Raw genomic sequence first — 21,911 nt, 5'->3', positions numbered from 1 at the left:
GTCATTAAAAGCAAGGAGATGAGCTCTGAGCATTTTGCCATGTTCTTATATCCTTTCCCAATTATCTGCTACCAGTGGCTCTCCAAGACTGCTAAGTGGAGTCTTCTTTTTGCTGAGCACGGTTATTCTTATAAAAAAGTATTTCCTAACAAAAATATAAATTGTAACTTACTATGGATCATATCCAATTAGACAGCTTGAATGTGGCTACAATTTAAATACTGTGTTTATAAACCCCCTTCTATTAAAATGCTTACAATAATCTACAACATATAGTAGTCATACTTGTAACATGCTCCTCACAACATAAATACTTCATTAGTCAATGTGTCGTATCATCATAATTTGTCTTTGGTCATATATGACATCTCTAATGTTGAATCAAAAGATTAGATAGAAAAAAAACCTACCCAGTTAATTCCGAGTGTGTATTTCACTGTTACAAGTGTGAATAAACACTACGTTTAACAATGTTCCTTAGATTTCATTAGATATCTCTGAACTGTAATCCTGCTACAGCTGTGACACACATGGGCACACTTCTGTAGGCACCATCACGAATAGCTGCTCAACAGAAAACTTGCTCTGAAATGTACACCGACATTTCTGCTGTTTACAACATGAAACCGCCAATATCTTTATTTTTTTATTTCCCAGCGATAATCTTAAGAATTGCAGAAAGGAGAGCTTTTTAAGCTGCGATTTACCACTTCAGAGTAGTCAATACACTTTCGTAAGTCTTGCAGAAATCCTTAAGCTCCCTTGTCTTGCATGAAGCCAGTCTACTGATTTAGTCCTATGATTTAGGAAAGGTCAAGAGGGCAACAGTTGAAAGACGAAGAAATGGTAATTTTTTTGCCCTGTTGCTTTGCATTTGTTTATACATCTGCACTGGGATCAGCTTAATTGAAAGTGCCTATATAGAATGTTAACCTTTTTCTGAATACTGCCAGTGACACTTGATGTGTAATTTTGTGATGTATGCTCTTCATTATTAACAGCTATCAGCTGTTGATCTTAAAGCATTGTTGTCAGATGTGCTTTTTCTTTTGGGCTCTGATCCTGCAAACGTGCAAATACATGACAAAGAAATCTCATTGGACACAACTGATGATAAATAATTGTTTGTGATTTAATGTTTGTTTCTAGCATGTCTCTAAAAGGGTTGAACTAACATTTACAGCCTATGAATGATCTAAGAAAGACACTTTCCTGTAACATTAACAAACGAAGTAGCACAGAAGCAGCAGAAACTCTGTGAACAGAAGAAATTTCAAACACTGATAAAACAGAACCATACTGCAATCAAAGTCGTATCCTAAATGAACAGCTGTAACAACGAATGCCATTTGCACTTGACCTCACTCAGTATCCATTTTATGAGGCAATGCAATAAACAGCCATCACACAAATGGTTCCCTCCACAGAGAACAAACAATCTAGAAACTAGACAATGAAGTACACAGGAATAAAGTGACGAACAGGAGGGTAATTACTTAAGGCTACAACACAATGTTATTTAAGACCACAAACCAGCTGAGAGGATTATATACACCAGCATGGACTATTACTACACATTAAACTTTTCTTCACAGAAAACATACACTCCCTTAGTAACATTCTACTTTGTCTTTACAGATGCACCATTCCTATTACAAATCTTATTCATCTGACAACACATTGATCAACAGGAAAGATTTACTCTCCTTAGCTGTCAACAACTGTACTCGTATGGCTCTTCAATCATAATTTCCAATGATAGGCTGACTATGAAGTTTCACTCTATTATGGAACAATTCTTCAGGTGTGAACTAAACATAGTAATGAGAAATAATTAATTATATAGCATCTTACAAATGTGAGTGTTAGAACTAGTTAAATTGTTTATTGATTTCAGCTTCATCTTGCCTCCTGCTGACTCTGAACATGGACTAAAACAAACAACAGGATCCCACCAGTCTTGGTAGGCCAAAGTTTTTGGGGAAAAAAGAGACTTACAAAGACCCTTTATACAACAACAACAAAAAAGAAAAGTACTTTTATCTGCAGTTAAGTGTATGGAAATCCCAGTGAGTAAATTTTAGACAGAGACTGGCATTGCTGACTGCAATTAAACTTCAATCCTCTATTTACGAGGTTCCCCTACCTCTCCCACACAATAGCCAAAGCACTTACTATTGAAATCTGATTTTCAGACTTAAAGCCAAACTTATTACCTTCCTTTGCATCCACTTGTTCTTGAGGAAATTCCTCCCTCCTTCCCTAAAGCGTAATTCATAAAGCTGAAGGGTAGACCTAGGGTAGGGGGAGGCTTTCAGAAGATGGAGGTGGTCACGGTCCTTACAGTCATCTGTCCCTTTACAGGGGACTTCTGAAGAGGTTGAAACTCTTTGTACCAGTGGGACTTACCCAGTGGGCTGTGCTTAGAAGGACTCCCAGTCAGCACCAGTGATTTGTACAACACAGACACAGTTTTACAGCCAATATGAGTGCAAGGAAACACAGCTAAAACAGCATACACAGGTGCAGTTTCACTAAAGTTTTACTAGTTTTAAGTTTAAAGTTTTAGTAAACTAAATTTTTCACTAAAGCTACTACTTTATGGAAGAAAAAGCCAAGCAAAAGCAACAAATTCTAAGAAGTTTCTCAACCCACCATAACTTCTTTACAATCTTTTCTTCCTCGTTGAGATATTTCTGCCTTTCTTGTTCCACCAGGTTGCGCTGTCGCTGCACAGGATCTTCAAGCCTCTTCACTGTTTCAAGCATTTTGCCATTGATTTCCAGCTCCGCTTTCTTCACCATTGCCCTCAGCATCTCCTGGTTCTGCAGCTGTTGCACAAAAGAAATCAACTTCAATTTTTCCTGCTTGACTGACATCCCTGGCAACAGAATACATTGCAGAGCTCAGAAATAGGTTGGGATAAACACAGCCCTACAGCAAGAGAGAGTTTTTACCTTCTTCTTTCCCTCTTTAACTTTACCTATAAACATTCCGTGAGGAAGAATTGGGAGTGAGAAAAGCCTAAATCTGATTAACTTCTAATGTGTACATCTAACTTCCAGTTGTGAGCTGACGAACAAAAGATGTTGGGATCAGTACACCACCTCCAGTGCATAACTTCTGCAAGGATTGTGGCCTCTTTATTCTGCTCAGTCCAGCATGAACCAAGAATTAATCACGCCTCACAAGAATGCCGGAAGCTTGACTTCCACTTTGCACGTATCTCGTAAGCTTATGCATCGCACTGCGCATACATGCCTGCTGGATAATCCCACACATTAATGACAAGGCTGGAACTTGCACTGCTGTTCTCAGAATGGAATTTTTCAGTCTCTCAAGTGGCAGAGGAAGGATTGTGCCATCCGGTGTAATTTGGTACAGACATACAGCTCATCTGCAGTACATAAAACCTCCCTTACCCACCAAAAAAAAGCCCTTTATAATACGGTAATTTTCTGAGAACTGTAAAAGTCACACCTTCTTGTCTCAGCCTTATGTTAAGTATCTAAAGTATTAATTTTCTTACTGATACTAAGTTTGCAGAGCAAAACACAGCTAAGAAAGCAAACTAGACTGTACTCTTCTGTGGGTAGTCCTAGAGCAGCTATGCCCCACACTCACACAAACCAAACCTGTTTAAAGTCTCTTACGCAAATCACAAGATTAAAGTGATAAGCAGGGCTCCATCTAGTCACAGCTTTAGGATATAGGCAACATGAACACAACTCTCTTAGCCCAGCAGCCTTCTCATACTGTAAGATTTTAAAAAACACCTGTGTCAATTGGGAGACGAAATTCCAGTTTTAAAACTAGCAATCGAACCATCAACTGTCCTCTAAACATTCAGGCTTAACAGCCAAGCCACATTTAACATACAAAGTAAAACCACTGCCTAATAGGAAGAATCACAAAAATGGGTTACCTACAAGACAGTACAATGCAACAAGACTTCTTTTTAAGTTGATTTAAGAGAATTCATTGGAATCAGAGAAAAAAGCACCTTTGCCCAGGTCATTCTTTCCAAGCAGTACGGGAATTAGAGGAACAAACTCAACTCTCCCCTCCCAACTCTTCAGTCCTTGTGCCTGACTCTGCCTTCTCCAGCGACACAACTGTGATGAGAGGGAGGGTAACACTTCACTGAAAGTGTACAGGGAGGTCTGAGCTATGACAAGCAGGAGTTGTTAGCTCAAAACTCATCTGAAGATAAGTGTTAGCAGTTAGGGAAAAAAATGAACCTGGAAAACATTTGAAACAGCACAGATTTATAAACATTGTCAGCTGCTTTATACCAGACTGGATTCTTCTGAAGACAGTGCATATGTGTATTTTTTCCCACTACGGGATTTATGTTTGGGTTTGATAAATTAAAACCTCTTACAGCGAGGCCAGCACAGTTATCTGAGACACACATCTCTTACATTGTGTCATATTTTCAAGAAGGAAAACATAAATGAATGAATAAATGAGTGAATGAGCATGTAACACTTCAGTCATACAGTTTATTCACAGCTCTTTAAAAAGTGGGGAAATTTGACACAGGGAAGTGACTTGGGAAATGTGAAACAATGGATCCAAGGTCAGTGAGAAGATCAGTAACAGAGTCGGACTTAAGTTTCAGGTGTCCAGAATTTAAGTCCTCTATGTTCCTCAGCTGGTAACAGCAACTCCCGGTAATACCAAAATTGAGTACGTGTGTGAGGTTGTGCAATGGCAGGTACACTTTTCTTCCTATTATGGGAGTATATAGGGGATCTATATTTATTGTAGTGACACCTACAGCTAAGGTGCTTGTCACTTCCATTTATGCAGTGCTTGAACAGTATTAGAAAGTTTCAGTCATAAAAGTTCATCCATTTCTGATAACAAGATTAGGGAATAAAAATATAACTCAGTAATATTTCAAAAAGCTTGTGTGTTGAGGACTCCCAAACCTCAATGTTTAGAGTGAGCTCTTGAAGTCTGGGAAATGACTCATCTTGGTATCAAAGAGATGTTTTTGCCATTTCTATGAAAATTCATGCAACACTTGGCTAGTTCTGGAAAACCTGAGTTTGTTCGTGCTTGGGGAACAGGGACAGAAGATGAGAAGGGAGAGGTACAGATGGGTGCAGAGAGAGAAGAGAAGGAACCAGCAGAGAGGAGTAATTGTGGGTTTAAGCAGGGCAGAGTCACCAGCCAAAGGACAACATGAGGCAGGGTGAGCAGGAGCAGAGGGGAAGAGCTGTGGGTAAGGAAGAGGAGGCAGTCCCTGGCCGCTACAGCACATTTACCTCAGTTCTGGAAATGAACTTGATTCTTACCTTTCTTCTGCCAGCAGGTATCAGATCTGAGACTCCCTGGCTAAGTGCACACCCCATTTGTCACTCAGACCACCTCTGCCAGTTACTCCACCACCTCAAGTAGAAGGAGTTTTAGGGATCTGCCAGGGTTATTCTGGTTCCACAGAGCAGAACTTTTTGTACTTTAAGTTTGTTTGAAAACAAGCCAAATAAACAATCTTAGACATTCACACTTGAAAAGTTTTCAAGTTCCAAAGTCAAGTGCCCAAAGGTAAGGAAAAGCAATGCAGGCTTTCCTGTCACCACCAAATGGCAATTTCTTGCTAATTAGAGTTAACTTGACTTATAACTGCAAGCAGCAATCAATCAGAAAGAAATTTAACACGCTTTTTTAGAATTCTAGCATCCTCTCCTACATTCATTACCCTTGGATCTCACTCCCAGCCTCACCAATCTCTCCAGATACCTACCTTGTCCCTCTTCTTCGGCTACTGCTCCAGCCATTATCTATCACTGCTCTCTCACAAGTACCCCAGCATCACCTCTGGCACCCACTTCAAGAATAATACGATAACCGGTTTAGTTCACTTTGAACCAATTATTAACTATGAGACATTTGAGGTAACTGGAAAACCAACTATTAGTTCACAGCCCTGCTTCTCATTAGGAGACAAGCATGACCTGTCCAATGGGAGCCTCCCAGGCCCTGCTGGGAGAGGCTTCTGGGCCACCCACCTCCCCACACACTAGAGTGCACAGCCACAAACAGGGACTGACTGCCTGCAGCTCAGGATCTCTGTAGAATCTAATTATCTAACTCCTGAAGTTTGTTACCACACACAGATTAAACATAGTCTCACCAATTCTATAATGCAGCTCAAAACATATTTGAATTTCTAATTCAAAGTTACGCTTGTGAGACTAAGTATCATATATCATTTATGACAGTATTATTATCACATTTTCTATCCTTTCTGCAGCACTCATTTCCCTGCAAATAATACATTGAGTGAAGGAAAAGCATGCATGCATACACATTCCTAACGCTGAAGCTTAATCATATCTAACTGCTTTCCCTTAAAATGTGTTCAATTAAAGAAAGGAAGGAATAGACAAAAAAAATCCAATGTACATATAAACTAATGATATATACCACGAGCAGGTATACATATACATGAACTCTAAGGCTTGGCTCAAATCTGCCACTAAGAGTTCTCATGATCTGGGAATGCAGAATGAACAACTCCACTGAACTCATCATGGGCTCCAGTCTTACCAACAACAAATGCATCCAGGACACAGGCTGGGTTATAGCCTATCTCTGGCAATGAGGAAAACTCCATGGCACCATGAAATTGCTCTTTCTCGAGCATCTCTGAAAATCAGAGCGCTTAAGGAAGATGCTAGTGGAATAGCAAGAAATGTATCTAACCTCTAGCAACAGCCATGATGCAAATGTCTTTATTTGAAGAATCTCTGGTTAAAATCCAGCCACAGACTGAAACAGTCTTAACTTTTTGGTTGCATCTGGTAACATATACATTTAACTGGTGTATGAATCAATACATCTGGATCAATTGCTGCTGGGTATGTTTTAAAAAGAGGATTTTTTAAAAAAAAATCACAGCACTGACAAAGGCTACATGAATGAACGGGTCTTTTCCATTACGTGTTTCTCTGATTCTATTAAGCAAATGAGTAAGAACTTACAGTGGTATCATCAATTGAAAATTGAACCACAGACAGTATTAAATATAGTTTTATGTCCTGATCCTTTTTCTTACTTATCCTGCCAACTCTTGTGCGGGTGCAATCATGTTTTTCAGTTCTTTGGAAGTGTTTCTTTTAGTCCGTCACTGTATGAAAAATTCATGCAAACAGGAACAAACTGACTGCTAGTCTAGGAGAAACAGTGAAAGCGAAAAATATGAAGTACTGTCAAACATATTATGCAAACAACCTGGAAAACCAGAAAAATACTTTTCCCTTTTACTTAGAATTATTTTCCAAAAAACATAGCACAAATTTTTTTCATTGTAAGTGTGATATTTCAACAGTCTTCAGTTTAAAACACTACCTGTTTCACTTGCTGCCCTACAAACTGTGAGCTCTTTTTCAAAATAATTCCACCCATTCAGGAAAGCCATGACAAAAACTCACTCTCAAGAATGTAATTTATATGTAGTTTCCCTTGAGCTACAGGTTCTTCCATCCGACTGTCACAAATTTGCCCACTTCCTACTGGCACAATGCACCATATTTGCTATCATTTCTGAAATAAGGGAAGCCAGCCAGAGTTAATGAGCACACTCGGGATATGTCCTTTCTTCCTTCTCAAGACTTCCTTGGCAGCATTGATTTGTGCAGATGGTACAAGTTTCTTCACTCCTGTGTGCAATAATGCCATATCTGATCAAAAGCAAGGTTACCGCCCCAGGCAGGGCCGTTGAGACAAGGTACAGCTGGGGAAATGCCACCTCCTCAGTGAGCAGGCCCTGTGAGAACAATGCGCTCACTGCCTCCAGCGCAGCACTGCAACCCCATCCCACTTTACGAGGCCATATGCTAAGCACAGCTGGTGGCCAGACCGCAGGCGTTTGCCAAGAGCTGCATTTGGCACATGGGGTTACAGAAGGACAGAGGGGCTGCAGTGGTTTGTGGCACAAATGTGGAAGAATACACACTTATACATAATGTGCCAGGGCAGAGATCCCAAGCCAGAGTCTTAAAATTAGATGGGGACCATGATGACCAGCACGTAGGCAGCACTGCTGGGAACAGCTTTTGAAAGATATATTTGCTATAGGAACATACTCATCCTAAACTGAAAACGTAAATACGTGTGTGCTGTACCACAGGCAGAGGTCACCTGGCTGACACAACTGTTCCAAATACCTTCTGCCGTCTCTTCATTACCAGCAAACTGAGCACAGGACCTTGTCACAGCATGTTCAGTCTTGGTCACATTTTCTTTACCCTGATGTTTACCTCACCCTTCTGCTCCCTTGCCCTATGACTGGTTCATAATTCAGTTTCCTTTAATTAAGGAAGTGAAGGAAAAATGCGCTCTGAATTCTGAATTGTATTATCATTATTCTGTTCTAAAATTAATCAGCAAATCAAAGGAGATTGACATAGTACCATTCCCATATTCAAAACCACCCTGGTTGTAATAGCAGTAGCTGCAGTCCTACAATACCAAACATGTGATGTCACTTTCCAGGCAAGGAGGACTGGCAGAGTATTGAAGTTTCCCCTGCTGTCCACTTTGTCTTACAAGAAATTGCTTTACCTCCTTTTGCAGCTTCTGAGACAATACAGTGCTCTTCAGTTTCCAATTAAGTGAAGGGCTGAAGACCTGTACAGCTGCATAAGCCTATTTTCACAGTGTCTGAGATGAAGAGCATATATTTAGATTTGCAGCATTATGGTATGCGTCAACAGAACATTTTGGTTAACTCTTCATTGTTCTTACTGTTTCTTGCAGGTTTTGAGGTGTTGATGTGTGTTAAGAAGTTACTGCTATAATGTGAATGTAAGTAGGGCACAACAAACCTTTGCAGCAACTTTTGAAATATCTTTTTTCCTTGCTGCTCAAGTTGGCTATTCTTCTGGATTCTGTAAATACAGGACTCAAACTCTGGCTTAATGCATATCTACTGATCCTCAGCTACATTTGGGTTTCCTGACATCAAAGTTGTTTATTCAGGAACTTAAAAACTGTCTCAATTGTAAACAGTATGGAGCAGGAATTCTTCCGACATGTTTATACAGCACATAGCATAGCAGGGTCCAAACTGTAATCACAGACTTGATATTATTGTAATATAAATACTGCTTTAATGTCTAGAGCCATCAAAACAAAGTTAGAAATGAAGTTTTTTCTCAATATCTGAGCAGCAGTAGTTAAACTGAGCTAATTCTCATACCTCTAGGACTATGCAAGTGGCGTATGCTAAAACAGAATATGCTTTTGTGTCTGTAATACTTGGGTCTTCCCTTTGCTAGAACTCTGCTACTGAGAATCACTCATGTACAAAAGGTAAAAGAGAGAGAGAAAGAGAGAAAGAAAGAAAAGGGCTGACATTTGCTGACAACCCACTTTCCTGGCATTACCCAGATAAGCATACCTGTAGCTGCTTCATCTGATGCAGCTGCAGCCGCAGATCTGACACGTTGCGTTTCATACCATGCAGGCTGACTTGCATTGATGGGGCTCCAGCAGGGTGATGGATGACAGCTGACTCCACAGTTGCCAATGTGTTCTTCCCCCCAGATACGTTAGCAGCGCCTGCAATAAGCAGCAGCACAGGTTGAGCTCACCAGCAGAGAAGGTGCAAACATGATCCTTCCTCTGCCCACTGAATCCACACGTATTTCACAGAGATGGACAAGAAAAAGAAATTACAACTGCCAATGCTTAGTATTAACAGGGGACTGGCAAGTGAGGGAAGACTGTACAATATCAGAGTGTATCTGTGCTGGAACCTCAACCATATCAGAGCACTGCATTACAAGACTGCTTCCTACCACATGTAGTGGAGATGGGATAATAATGCAGATTACACAAAACAGCAGCAGATCAAATTGGTGTTGAAAGTAGCTTCGGGATTGTCCTCCCAGGAGCCATCTGAGGTCAAGTCAATGCAAATTCACAGAACTCCTCAACTGCGTATGTGTTGATGAATTATCACTGGAGAGAGATTCAGTCAAACTGCCAAGTGTGGGGAAAAGGCTCCTATAGAGAATCTTGCTTTGCTGCTTAAAGTACAATTACATTATTTCTATCAGGTGTCTCCAACAGCTACTGTATAAAACCAGGAAAAAAGAAATGAAACAACAGTGTGGCAGAGAACTGCTCTCCAGCCATGTTGCATCTACCCACTCCCATTTAGTCTGTCATTTATTCAGGACTGTGTTTACAAGGGAATACAGCATAATACAAGGAAGTGAGCTGAGCCACACTCTGAGAGTAACTGTCAGTATCCTCACAAGACTTTCTTTGTTAAACAGTGCTCTTCCTCTACACAGCATCAATGTCAAGCTTGTTCTTTTCAGTCTCAAGTAACTGGGAAGAAGCTTTATTTACAGGGTATAAGCAAATTCCAGTTCATCAGCTAATAGTCATGTTACAGCTTCTTCTACCATCCACATTCTTCAAATTTTCTTTCTAATGCGTCCCTCCTCCTTCCCACCACCAACAGGCAAAATGACAAACTGTCAGTAGGGGACACTTCATTTTCTAAGTCCAGCACTATGTAGCCCTGCGTACTCTTCTGATCACAGTGCCAGATCTACCTTGTCCCTCGGGCTCAGATGGCTCAGATGGCTGCCGCTCCCTGAACTATTGTATTATCAGTCCCTCACTACAAGAAAGACATTGAAGTGCTGGAGCATGTCCCAAGAAGAGCAACGAAGCTGGTGAAGGGTCTAGAGAACAAGTCTTATGAGGAGCGGCTGAGGGAACTGGGGTTGTTCAGTCTGGAGAAAAGGAGGCTGAGGGGAGACCTTATCGCTCTCTACAACAACCTGAAAGGAGGTTGTAGTGAGGTGGGTGTTGGTCTCTTTTCCCAAGTAACAACTGATAGGACAAGAGGAATCAGCCTCAAGTTGCGCCAGGGGAGGTTTAGATTGGATATTAGGAAAAATTTCTTCACTGAAAGGGTTATCCAGCATTGGAACAGGCTGCCCGGGGAAGTGATTGAGTCACCATCCCTGGAGGTATTTAAAAGACGTGTAGACATGGTGCTTAGGGACATGGTTTAGTGGCAGACTTGGCAGTGTTAGGTTTACGATTGCACTCGATGATCTTAAAGGTCTTTTCCAACCTAAATGATTCTATGATTATATTCTATGATTATGTCATTCCCCACTTAATTTTCTTCCTTCTCTATGAATAAAACAAAAAATGGGAGGAAACAGAAAATAACCCATTAATGGATCTGCACAGGGATTTCGGTCATCATTTGTTCCCACAAGCACACATTCTATCCAGTTCAATGAAATCAAACAGAAACTAGTGTTGCGAGCTTTTCTTTGCCTGTTGAAGACAAATTTTCAGGGCACCAAAGGGCATGACACATTTTTCTGGCTGGAATGAGTATGAACCCAAGAGTGGCAAGTTTTATCCCCGCCCTCTCATCTGTAGTAGTCTTTTCAACCAGTAATGTCTCCAAATGAGCCTGAGTGAGCACAGATCAGCATAACACCACATTCCTTTACCAACAGGTGTGGATACCTCAAACGTAGCCTTTGCAAAATTCATCTGCGGGAAGCATTTTTGAAGGATGGAAATTACGCCAGACTATTTTTAGGCTAAAAGGTTTCTGAAGAATCATGTTTCTTGCTTTACCTACATTTGCAATTCCTGTCAGTAATAAGCACAGGCTCCTCTGGCTGCACCCGTGCTATATACAGTGTGCCATGCCATAGGCTTCCGGAGACATGCTCAAAAAAAAAAACTGTTCTAGCCCAGTGCTGGCCGTTGTAATGCTATACCTTACCCAAATGTGCTCCAGTTAGATCTGCTTGGTGCTTCAACAACGGCACTTTTCATTTCACTGCTGAGCAAGCTGCTGCACATTTTTGCTATACTCCAGTATGATTCAATGCTCTCTTGACTTTCAAAGAGCTGCTTAACAGAAAGCAACACTCAAGAAATAAACGGTCCTTGTCCACTGCCATTCTGTGCCCACTCCATGCTTCAGTCTAATACAGGCTAATACTTATCTGTCTACATGTACACTGCAGTTTTTCCTACAGTCAAGCATCTATTTCCCTCCCACATGCACTATTTTCTGCATTTTTTTTAAGAAAAGGGTATTTAGTTCATAAACCGTACAGACAGAAACCACCAGAGAGTCTGAAAAATGTGGATAAGCCTCCAAGAGTTCTGATCCCTAGCCACAAATCTGGACTATTTTTGAAAGCACATCTACCTTTCTGCTATTCTTTGCCTCAAGCAAAAGTTCCAAAACCTCAGCCCCCGACCCTGTAATGATGCAGCCAAGGCATGAATCAGTCCCCGCCAGTCTCTCCTCCCATGCTGGACCCCAGTCAATTCACATATTTTCTCAGGAAGGGGTGCCTGCTTTCCTTTTAATGTAGATGGGCTGTGATCCGCTTCTGTAAACAATAAATGTCTCCAACTCCCTACAAAGCAGCTCTCCTCCTCCTCTGCTGCCTCTGCCACCTCTTCTCACCATTAGGTACTCTCAGCTGCCACAGTGTCCCTGCTGCAGCGTGTTCTCAGAGCCTGTGAAGCAGGACATGGGACTCCCGAGGGCGTGAAACACAACCACAGACACCGAGTGAGCATGGGAGCGCAGTAAGGATCAGCAGCTGATTTCTCAGAGATACATATTTTCATCAAAAAGGAATAAAAGGGCAGCTGAATGAGGGGCTGCTTCATCTAGGGAGTATAGCTCACTTTTGGAAATAGTCCCAGGCTGTAGCTTTGTGATTAGATGCGCGGCCAGATGGATTGAAGAGGAAGAAACAGCACTGGCTCTCAGGTTTTTAAATAAACCCTTGCTGGAGCTAGGTAAGGGGACCTGAATGCAAAACCCCTCCATAATTCCCTAATACTCTGGACAAAAAACAAATGTTTACTTTTTTCACAAAGGCCAATGAACTAAGCTGCCTTTTTTAAAGTACAAAGAGAACTGATGTGCAGAAAGGGAAAAGGTTTGCTGTTTGCCCAGGCTCAGGAAGGTAAGAAACGCAACTTCCACTCCCCCACACTTGATCTTTGCTATTGGTTGCAAAGACACTGCTCTCCTTCAGTTTTCCAGATTTTATTTTTCTTTCTAAAATGCTAAGATTTTGTTTTGAAGCAGGCTAGAAAAGAAGGACATCAGATGACACCCAGCAATGTTTCTTCACAAATTACTCATCTCTTTATTAAAGAGCCACAACATTTTCAAGCATCATTTGGGGAGATACATGACAGTTACTTAGTTCTCTTTCCATCCAGTTAGAATCCACTAAACAAATAGGCAAATGCAATGTTAAGGTTGCAATTCCATCATTAACAAGCTGTTATGGCCAGTCACTAAAGCACCCTTAAAAGAAGAAAATATTCTATATATATTAGCCTGCAACTTCACCTCATTGATCCAGAATGAATTCAGGATCATGTTTTACCTGCAAACGCTGACAGAATTCAAAGACTGGCATGATCTATCTTTGAATCTGAGATAAGCAAGCAGATACGGACAATGTTTTTAATTCACAGATCATCACAGCAAGAGTCATGCATATGAAAAAGGCACACAGATATGCACAGATGACAAGACAGTTCACAAAGAGTGAGGAATCAAATCCGAGCCCTACATGTGTAATACTTCTCCCTGCTGCCATCTCCCTCTCTTGGTTTGCACTGGTGGTGTTAGTGCAGTAAGACATACTCCTTGATCTCTTTTCACGAAATACTGAAATGTCCTTCTTCCTCTTCCAACAAGGCCGCAACTAGCAAAGAACTATTTGGAACTTTTTTTGGTAATCCATGATACAACTGATCTCAATTTAATCAATGAATCCAGGATTTAATCTATCAATCTCACCAACTGATGAACAAAAATATGACAGAAAAGAGAGTAGGTGAGCATTTCTCAGCATATTTGTTAGTAATCCCAAGGAGACTCCTCCTAGTATGGTTTGTTTTGAGAGTCACATGCTGTTCCTAAGTGAAGAGTCCCTTGATGCCATTCACTTTTGATGAACTGAAGAAGGTTATAAGGATTCAGTCATGGGATTTCTCCTAACATTAGTAGAGAGACATAGCCAGTCTCTGGAAGGTTACTGCTCTTTGAACCCACCCCCCATGAAAGAACTGAGCCTAAAGCAATAAAACGTAAGAAATGCAGACAAGCATGATCATTACAGACTCATTTTCCCCAGTGAAAAAGCATTTTTATTTAGGCTCTTTAATATTTGAGGCTAAAGAATCTGCTACAGACTGGCAAAGCAAAAACATGTTAAATACAACAATTTCGTTTATATGAAATACCAAACAGAATATTCACAATCTAGCTATATAGAGTTACCTACGATTTAGAAAATTTGGTTTCTTTCTCTTCCCAAGTGAACTAGTTCTCTATTTTTTTTGCATGAAAGTCTCCTATCATAGGAACACATACTATAAAATACAATGTTTGTTCAACATTGATGAGCCAGTTTTACCCTGCACAGATGTTTTATTGTTCAGGATGGGAAGCAATTCACGTTTCTGCTTACCAGTGCTCTAGAAAGGACTGCTCAATCAACATTTTATACTACTACTTCTTTCAAATAGACTTTGAAATTGCTACAACTGGTATCTCAGTGCACAGTTGTCAAGTGGAATTGTATCCTAAGAGAGTCGAGTGTCTAAATGGCTATACTTAATAAGGATTGGGGTGAATTGAAGAACAAAACAGCGGTCAGCAAAAGTGTTTCTAGATGCTGCTGGCACATTTAAACCCAAGCATAATTACAAAAAGGAGAAACATTCTGTAGCATATTCTGGCAGATTGCCTAATTTTCAAGTAAGCAGGGACTGCATTGACTTATTAGACCCTGTCACATGCAATTTCAAAAGCAGGTGCAAAAGCAAAATATTCTATTATACAGGACTACTCTATTATACAGCAGTCTTTAGTAATAGCTGATGTGGGTTACAATACTGTAGTATATTGCGGTCAGCATCACACCTTGCTTCCCTTACCTGCTACAGTTTAATTTTGTGGCTGAGTCATGCTGGGAGGACAGGATTTAGGGATGCAGATGCTGGAGTTACAACTGTACTTTATAGCACTGATAGGGATCCCTGCAGATGGCTGGCTGCATGGCTGGTCCCACTGTCCTAACCCTGTCTCTCAAGTGATCAGAAAAGCATCTATTACACAACCTGAATGCTGGTATCCTTACTTACATGCTGGATACGGGCATGGCTGTGTGACAAAGTCAATGTCTCTGTCAGTACGTGACAGATGCTTATCTGGTCTTTTGACAGTAAATTACATGGTCCCCTTCCCCCCACCCCCATGCTTGGACACGCAGCTGTTATACATAATTTCGCCATTTCAAGGACATGCATTCAGTCATACGACAAGGTAGTGAGGAGTCTTTGGGAACAACAGTGGCAGGAAACGGCTGCTGGTCAGATGAACCATGCTGTTCTGGTGGGCTGGGCATGACTTCCACACTGAGGAATCCCCACCTTCGCTCTGTGTAGGGCCGTTTTCCCAATGAATATTATTTCATTTCTCATTTCATTGAGAGCACATTCACACAGGCACACACGAATCACTGATTAATTTAGGTTGAAAGGGACCTCTGGAGGTCATCTGGTCCAAAGTCCCACTCAAAGCAGGGCCCACTTAGATCAAGATCTCCAACTCAGTGCCCCCCGCAAAGTACTTATCTGAATTAGTACAAACACAGGGAAAGCATAAAGGCCGAACAGCAACAGAATACAAAGAGGAAACAAGGCAATGTGTGTGCAGATTTTGATGGTTTCATAGGTGCTTTGTATGAGATGAGGCCTGTGCAAGTGGGAAATACCATAAATTCTCAGTGTGTAATGACACTGAAATAAGGAAAAGTCTACGAGCATTTTGCAGCTGTTTTGAAAAATGATGGACTTTTCAGTAAGTTGTCTGAAACTGATAAATTACAACTTATTTCTTCACAGCCTGAAGTATCGCTCTCCCCATCCAGGGGCCAGGGGGAAGAGAAGAGTTGGAAGGGGACCAGAGAGTGGCTTGGGAGCAAAGCTCCAGCACCAGGACTTTAGCTTGCTCGCTCTTGCATATGCTTGATAGTTTCCAGGTGTGGTTTGATTTCTGTCGGTTAGGAGGACATACTGCAATTCCAGATAAACAGGAATCCTGAACGTGAACTAACAGCTCCAACAGAAAGGCTAGTTAAGAGCATAACAGATTTGCTAATAAATGTGTGTGGTTTACTACCTGCCAGAGCACAGACCTCCCTGTGGGAACAGCATTACCAGGAAGGAGGGAACTGCCTTTATTTGCATTCAGTGCATCACAAAGGGTGAAGAGGAGGCATATAAACACACGCACACCCTGCAGACATCTCCAGCGGCAGCCCATACACAAAGAGCTCCAATCACATGGAGATCTTCTTTCACAACAGTCTTAACTCCATCTTTTAAACACTTAACAGCTCTCCAAGTGGGAAGCTAAAATAAGACCAGCTCTTATTGGCTTCATAATTGATGCTTGCTCAGAACAGTTTAGGCGCACGCTAATAATTAGTAACAGATCAATACAGCTTAATTAGGGAAAGTGCTATCTTGCTGACTGCTAAATTTCTTAGTGTCATTACATCCACAGCATCCTACTGACAGAAGAACCTTAGAGAAAAGTTCAGGTGACCAGGGTAAGAATGAAATATTTAGCTTTCTACAGCAATCTGGATACATCTGGGGTTAATGACAGATATATACTATAGACAGGATGAATCACTGGAAAATTCACCATATGCAAAGACTCTATATCTCATTTAAACCATTCAGCGCAGGTGTGAAATTCATGCCAAAGATCACCTCAACCTGTCTGAAATTCCTCTCTTAACAAAGATGTGATCGACTCCCATATCCTGAACTTAAACTTCAGTTCTGACAGTACAGCTATGGGAATTTAGGTAAATTCGACATTTCCATAAGCTGGGATGGTAGTAATGATAGAGCTATTCATATACCTGAATAGTTTGTAAATTAATAGTGAATTATCTTACCTGCAGTGTCAATGCTGCTCTTGCTGGACACAACTTTCAACATCATCTTCTCACTAAATAATAAAAAAAAAATCATAATTTTAACTTACTAACAATAAAACTGTAGTGAAGTTTATAATCAGCAAATTAAACGGCCTTGTCTAGCATATATATTTTTGATTTAAATCACCAGTAGCTTGTCAGTTGTTTTTTTTTAAATCAGCTTTTAATACAAATTAAGCAAGGAATGGAGTATTAGCAGTAGAAACCACAGAGATGTAGCTACATTAATTCTTTTTCACACAAAGAAGCGTAATGCAGTTAATCTCCATCTATCATTTGGCATATTCTTCCTCTCTGCCTAGCATTCTCATGGGGATGATAAAGATATTTTAAAATGATTGAGCATTCAGGGTTTTTTTACTATTACATTCAAGTATTATTTTTGTTGATTGATTACTAAAATCATTACAGAGAAACAGATTTAATGAATTCTTTTTTTACCTAGAAGCATCTTTGCTATTACTTGTATTTGGCCCTTTAAAAAGCGCAGACTGAACAAGACCAGTTAAACTGGCAATCTGTTTCTCCATGGCTTGTATCCTCTCTCTGTAAGACAAGAGAACCGTTTGTTAAAGCCAGATATATTTGGTTTCAGACTTGTTTTTCTAGCTGAATGATTACCACAGGATTGGAAAGATACTACAGAGTTTGTGCAAAGGCCCATGGGTACCAGTTTGCATATACCTTGTTGCAGCAGCTCACTGCATCTTGGTTTGGACAGCTTTTGCATGGTAACAGGCAATAAAAAAGACATCTGCTTGGTTAAAAAAGAACAAAACAAACAACCACCCAGATAATAAAATTCTAATGATCTCACGAGACAGGCACCTAAAACAACCAGTTAATGCCTCTTGGAACCAGTGAAAATAATTTTTTTCAGCATTACATATATTTTCTCTTTTAACTACAGTGGGCCAGTAGTTTTGCCTGTATATAAGGTTTCAGAATTAAAGACTTTACACTACTTCTTGTTACTATTTTTACTTTCCCCAAACCCAGCAATTTTGTCTGTGAAGCATTTAATCTGCCCAAGCTGACTACTTCCCAGCCCAAATCCTTTGCACCTGACATCGCAACTGTCTGCTCTGGAAACGACAGCAATGTGACAGACCAGGCACAGGACACCAAATGCAGAGTGTACAGCAACATTATCATAAAACAGATTTGCTTTCATGTGCATATCCTGAGAAATTCCTAAAAAGCAGAAGAAAAGAGATGAAGAAGAACTGTAATAGTATGGTCAATGTTTTCCATGGGTATCAAAGGCCACTGAACAACAACAATGACTTTTTTGGATAGGAAGGCTAATATTTCTGTGTTTAGCTGTTTACATAATGCATATATTATTCAGGTACCAGGTGACTTCCTTGGTGGGGTCCAAAACAGCCTTTTGCTCACACAGGTGCCTACTTTCACATGCCAGTATGTCAATGACACACCACAATATAGATACACATCAGTATGGGACCTCAGACAGGACCTTCTGAAAATGCGTCCCTATATACCAGCAGTTAAGTAACTGGGGAGACACACAAAAGCAAATGCTAACAGCGGGCTGTGATTTGGAAGATGACCGGGAACAAAACTTCTCAAAAAGCAAGTGACTAAGACCAGCAGCGATTACTGATGAAAGAAGATGGGACAGACCCACGCAGCCCCAGACTCAGCCTGCTGCAGGGGCCATCCATCACCGCTGCGGCGTCCTGGGCACGTGGGAGCAGCCAAGCTCCGGCACCCCCAGCTCCAGTTGCCGTTTGGTGGCCAAAGCAATAATGCCAATCAATAAGGGCCATATCAACCCAAATGTAGGTACCAATAACAGGCAAAAGCAAGCTGACATGATACAAAGCGAGTAACGAGCCCAGCTTGTAGCCAGCCAGATTATCCAGGCTAATTATTTCATTCACACTCAGGGAATGAAATAGAGGTTTGCTGGGATAGCATGCAGATACCACAGCCAGGAGAGACTCTGAGACACCCAGACATTAAGAAAACAGGGCAGCAAAACAAGTAACGAGATGCTAACAGACACAAGGAGGGAAGAAGAGAATGCTCAGTCAGTCCCCAGCTGGCAGACGTGTTCTTACTGCGATTTAATACAGCGTGCGCGTCTTACTTTTCTGTCTTCATGTTGAAAGATAGTTTGAACGGTGAGAACGGATGAGAAGACTAGAGAATCTGACCTAATCCATTTCAAACCAAGAAATATGTTACAGAATTTCCACTATTATAAGTTTTAAAATAAGAAACTGGTTCAGGCTACAGTAACCTTTGGAACAAAAACAAGTACTAAAAGCCTGGGATAAATATATTCTAACAAACTTTAATGCAGCATTTTTGACACTTAATAATGAAAACATTTTTTTTTCCCAGATAATCATCACAAACCCTTCCTGGAACTAAACTCAATTGGAAGTCTATCTGTTTTACCAATTCATAAATATGATGTTTCTTCCATCCCACATATGATAATCTGGAAACAATTTACTGCTTCAAAAGAGATTATGGCAACACAAAGCTGATCTTGTCCTTTGCCATGAAATCTAGGAAAATATGTTGTTAAGAGGGAGAAGGATGTTCCAGAGATAGGAGATGATGAAAAACGAATGAGATACTGGAATCAATTGCACAGAGCACATTATTTTTCATATGGTAAAAGCATTAAGAATGTGAAGAATCTACATGTGCTCTGGAGTTACTCCGTTAAAAACAAGGCAGGATTTCTCCTGTAATTGTTTCGCTGTAATACCCAGACTCATTAGGGCCATCAGCACTAAACATTTCAAAAACAGGTGTCTGAAAGCAGGCGCCTTTTAGGCATTAAATAAAACGACCTGATTTTCGGAGACCTGGCGGTCTGACTGAAGGTGGTGGGAGGCAGCATGCTCCAGCATGGGCAGGGAGGGACACGGCGGCCCAGCGGCAGGGCCGTGCCTGGGCTGACGTGGCTGGAGGGCCGATGGCCCAATCCTGCTATCCCCCGCAGAGCCCCAGAGGAGCAGGGACAGGCTCCGCAGCCACCCCCTTCCCCACCAGCTTCCCTGTGAAGGGCTGGAGCAACCTCGGCTCCAGAGGGAGAAAACAAATGCTTTCTTCAGCCTCTGCCAGGCTGGAGTCTATCAGGGATGCCGGCACTGTCGTGCCGGTTCTCAACGTTATATTCTCTACCTCTCGCTGTGCTCCCTGCTGTGGGGACGGGAGGTGGGGGGAACAGCCTGCCCCACCATCCCTTCCTGCGCCGGGCAGGCCGGGGTCCCATGGATGGGGCAGGCCGTGGCCCCCGTGGACAGGGCCGGGAGGGATGCGGGGCACTAGGAGAGAGGGTCAGGCAGAACAAAACGCAGTGGTGCCTCTTTGCCGGCGGTGGTAGCACAAGAAGGCTGAACCCCGTCTCTGTTCCCAGATTAATTTCCCAGATAAATCTGCATCTCTCCACCACCCAGGAAGAGCAGGGAGGGTCCCTTCTACAGCAGTTGGGAAAGAAATGGCTATTTTATCAGCCTGAGCACAGAAGGGCATTGTTTCACATTGTTTTCCTGTGAATGCCCGGAGAGTCGGAGGTGATAGCACATGGGGGAGGAAAGGAGAGAGCAAGGTCAGAAGCAACTCCCAGCTCTAACAGGCCTCTCGGTCAGACTTGGCTTTGGCTTGTCACAGACCTCGTCCAGCAAAGCAGGCACGAGCCGCCCACCAGCCCCGTTCTCCCAGCAGCCTGATCCACAGCCCCAGCCCCGGGTACGTCCAGGCACTTGGGCCCTGCCTCAGCATCTCGCTCCCCAGATTCAGCAGAGGCAAAACAAGCCCTTGCTTCTCCAGGCTCTGTGCACTGAGACATCAGGTTTCATCACCAGATTTCTTCCTTACAGCTTCACGGAGGTTTCATACCATTCCCTCTACTGCAACTAACTGGAAGTAATCCCAAGCAGGGTACAGCTTATTGCTGAATTGGTACCCGCTTCTCACCATGATGCTATTTAAGCATGACTTGCATGTTCCTTCCCTTTCCTGGGAACATCTTTAATATTCACATCACTGAGAAGATACTTCGTACAGACACAAACTAGAACTGGGCTGTGTACCTGTTCATTCATGTTCCTGTCCGACCCTAGGCTGTGCAGCGCATCATCCATATCAGACGTACTCAAATACCAACTCTGACACCACAAACTAATTGGCACACTATCCCGGAGAAAGATTTTCAGTAACTTCGTATTTTATAGTTAAACCCTGAATGAAGTCTGTATAGTAATCAAAAAGAGGGTCAGAGCCAGGGAAAAATAAATTTCTTTCTATATTACCCTATGAAAGAAACATTTCATTAGAAATTTTTTTATCTCACTGGGAGAAGAAAGGAAACAGGAGTAGGTTGTCTTTCCCAATGGCTTCCCTAGAACCAAGTGAAAGTGGCATGGTCAGACTTTACCCCAAAGTCCCCCCAAAACAGCAGAGTGGATATCCTGGAAGGATGTGAAGCAAAGAGCAGAACTCTTCTGTACTCTGCTCTTATCCCAAGGGAAAGATACACAAAGTGAATATTTCAATCTTCTAAGAATAAGGTTAAACTCAAACTTTCTACAGCTTGAAGCTAAAGGGAAAAGGGAAGCTCTGAAGCACTGCCAACTGTGATACTATTTGACAACTCTCATCCAAGAGCCTGCATCTCATCTTCCTATAAACAGTTCCTCCAACAGAAGGAAGTCAAAGTACAGTTTACCCTTCCTCCACCCTCTGTTGGTCACCTGCATTCATCTTTTTCTGCCTGGTTATTCGACATCTTTCAGAAAGGAAGATGCTATTTTGGCCCCGTGGAAAGGGCCTGAGAAGGTATATCTGCAAAGTCCA

At 41.7% G+C, this 21,911-nt stretch overlaps 1 protein-coding gene across 1 annotated transcript in view; it reads right to left on the bottom strand.

Annotated features, from left to right (window-relative positions):
* The window catches only part of KIAA1217 (KIAA1217 ortholog), a gene marked incomplete at its 5' end in the record, with an annotated part of 42,876 nt that extends 25,261 nt beyond the window's left edge, over positions 1 to 17,615 (bottom strand). The window contains 4 exons of the mRNA XM_009582339.1: positions 2,656 to 2,831; positions 9,416 to 9,576; positions 17,028 to 17,080; positions 17,511 to 17,615. Coding sequence (XP_009580634.1) covers positions 2,656 to 2,831; positions 9,416 to 9,576; positions 17,028 to 17,080; positions 17,511 to 17,615 — 495 coding nt within the window. The remainder of the gene's footprint in view (positions 1 to 2,655; positions 2,832 to 9,415; positions 9,577 to 17,027; positions 17,081 to 17,510) is intronic.
* Between the last annotated feature and the right edge of the window lie 4,296 nt (positions 17,616 to 21,911).

Source organism: Fulmarus glacialis, unplaced genomic scaffold, assembly GCF_000690835.1.
Source record: "Fulmarus glacialis isolate BGI_N327 unplaced genomic scaffold, ASM69083v1 scaffold7647, whole genome shotgun sequence".
Lineage (NCBI taxonomy): Eukaryota > Metazoa > Chordata > Aves > Procellariiformes > Procellariidae > Fulmarus > Fulmarus glacialis.
This window is presented reverse-complemented; position numbering and strand designations above follow the sequence as displayed.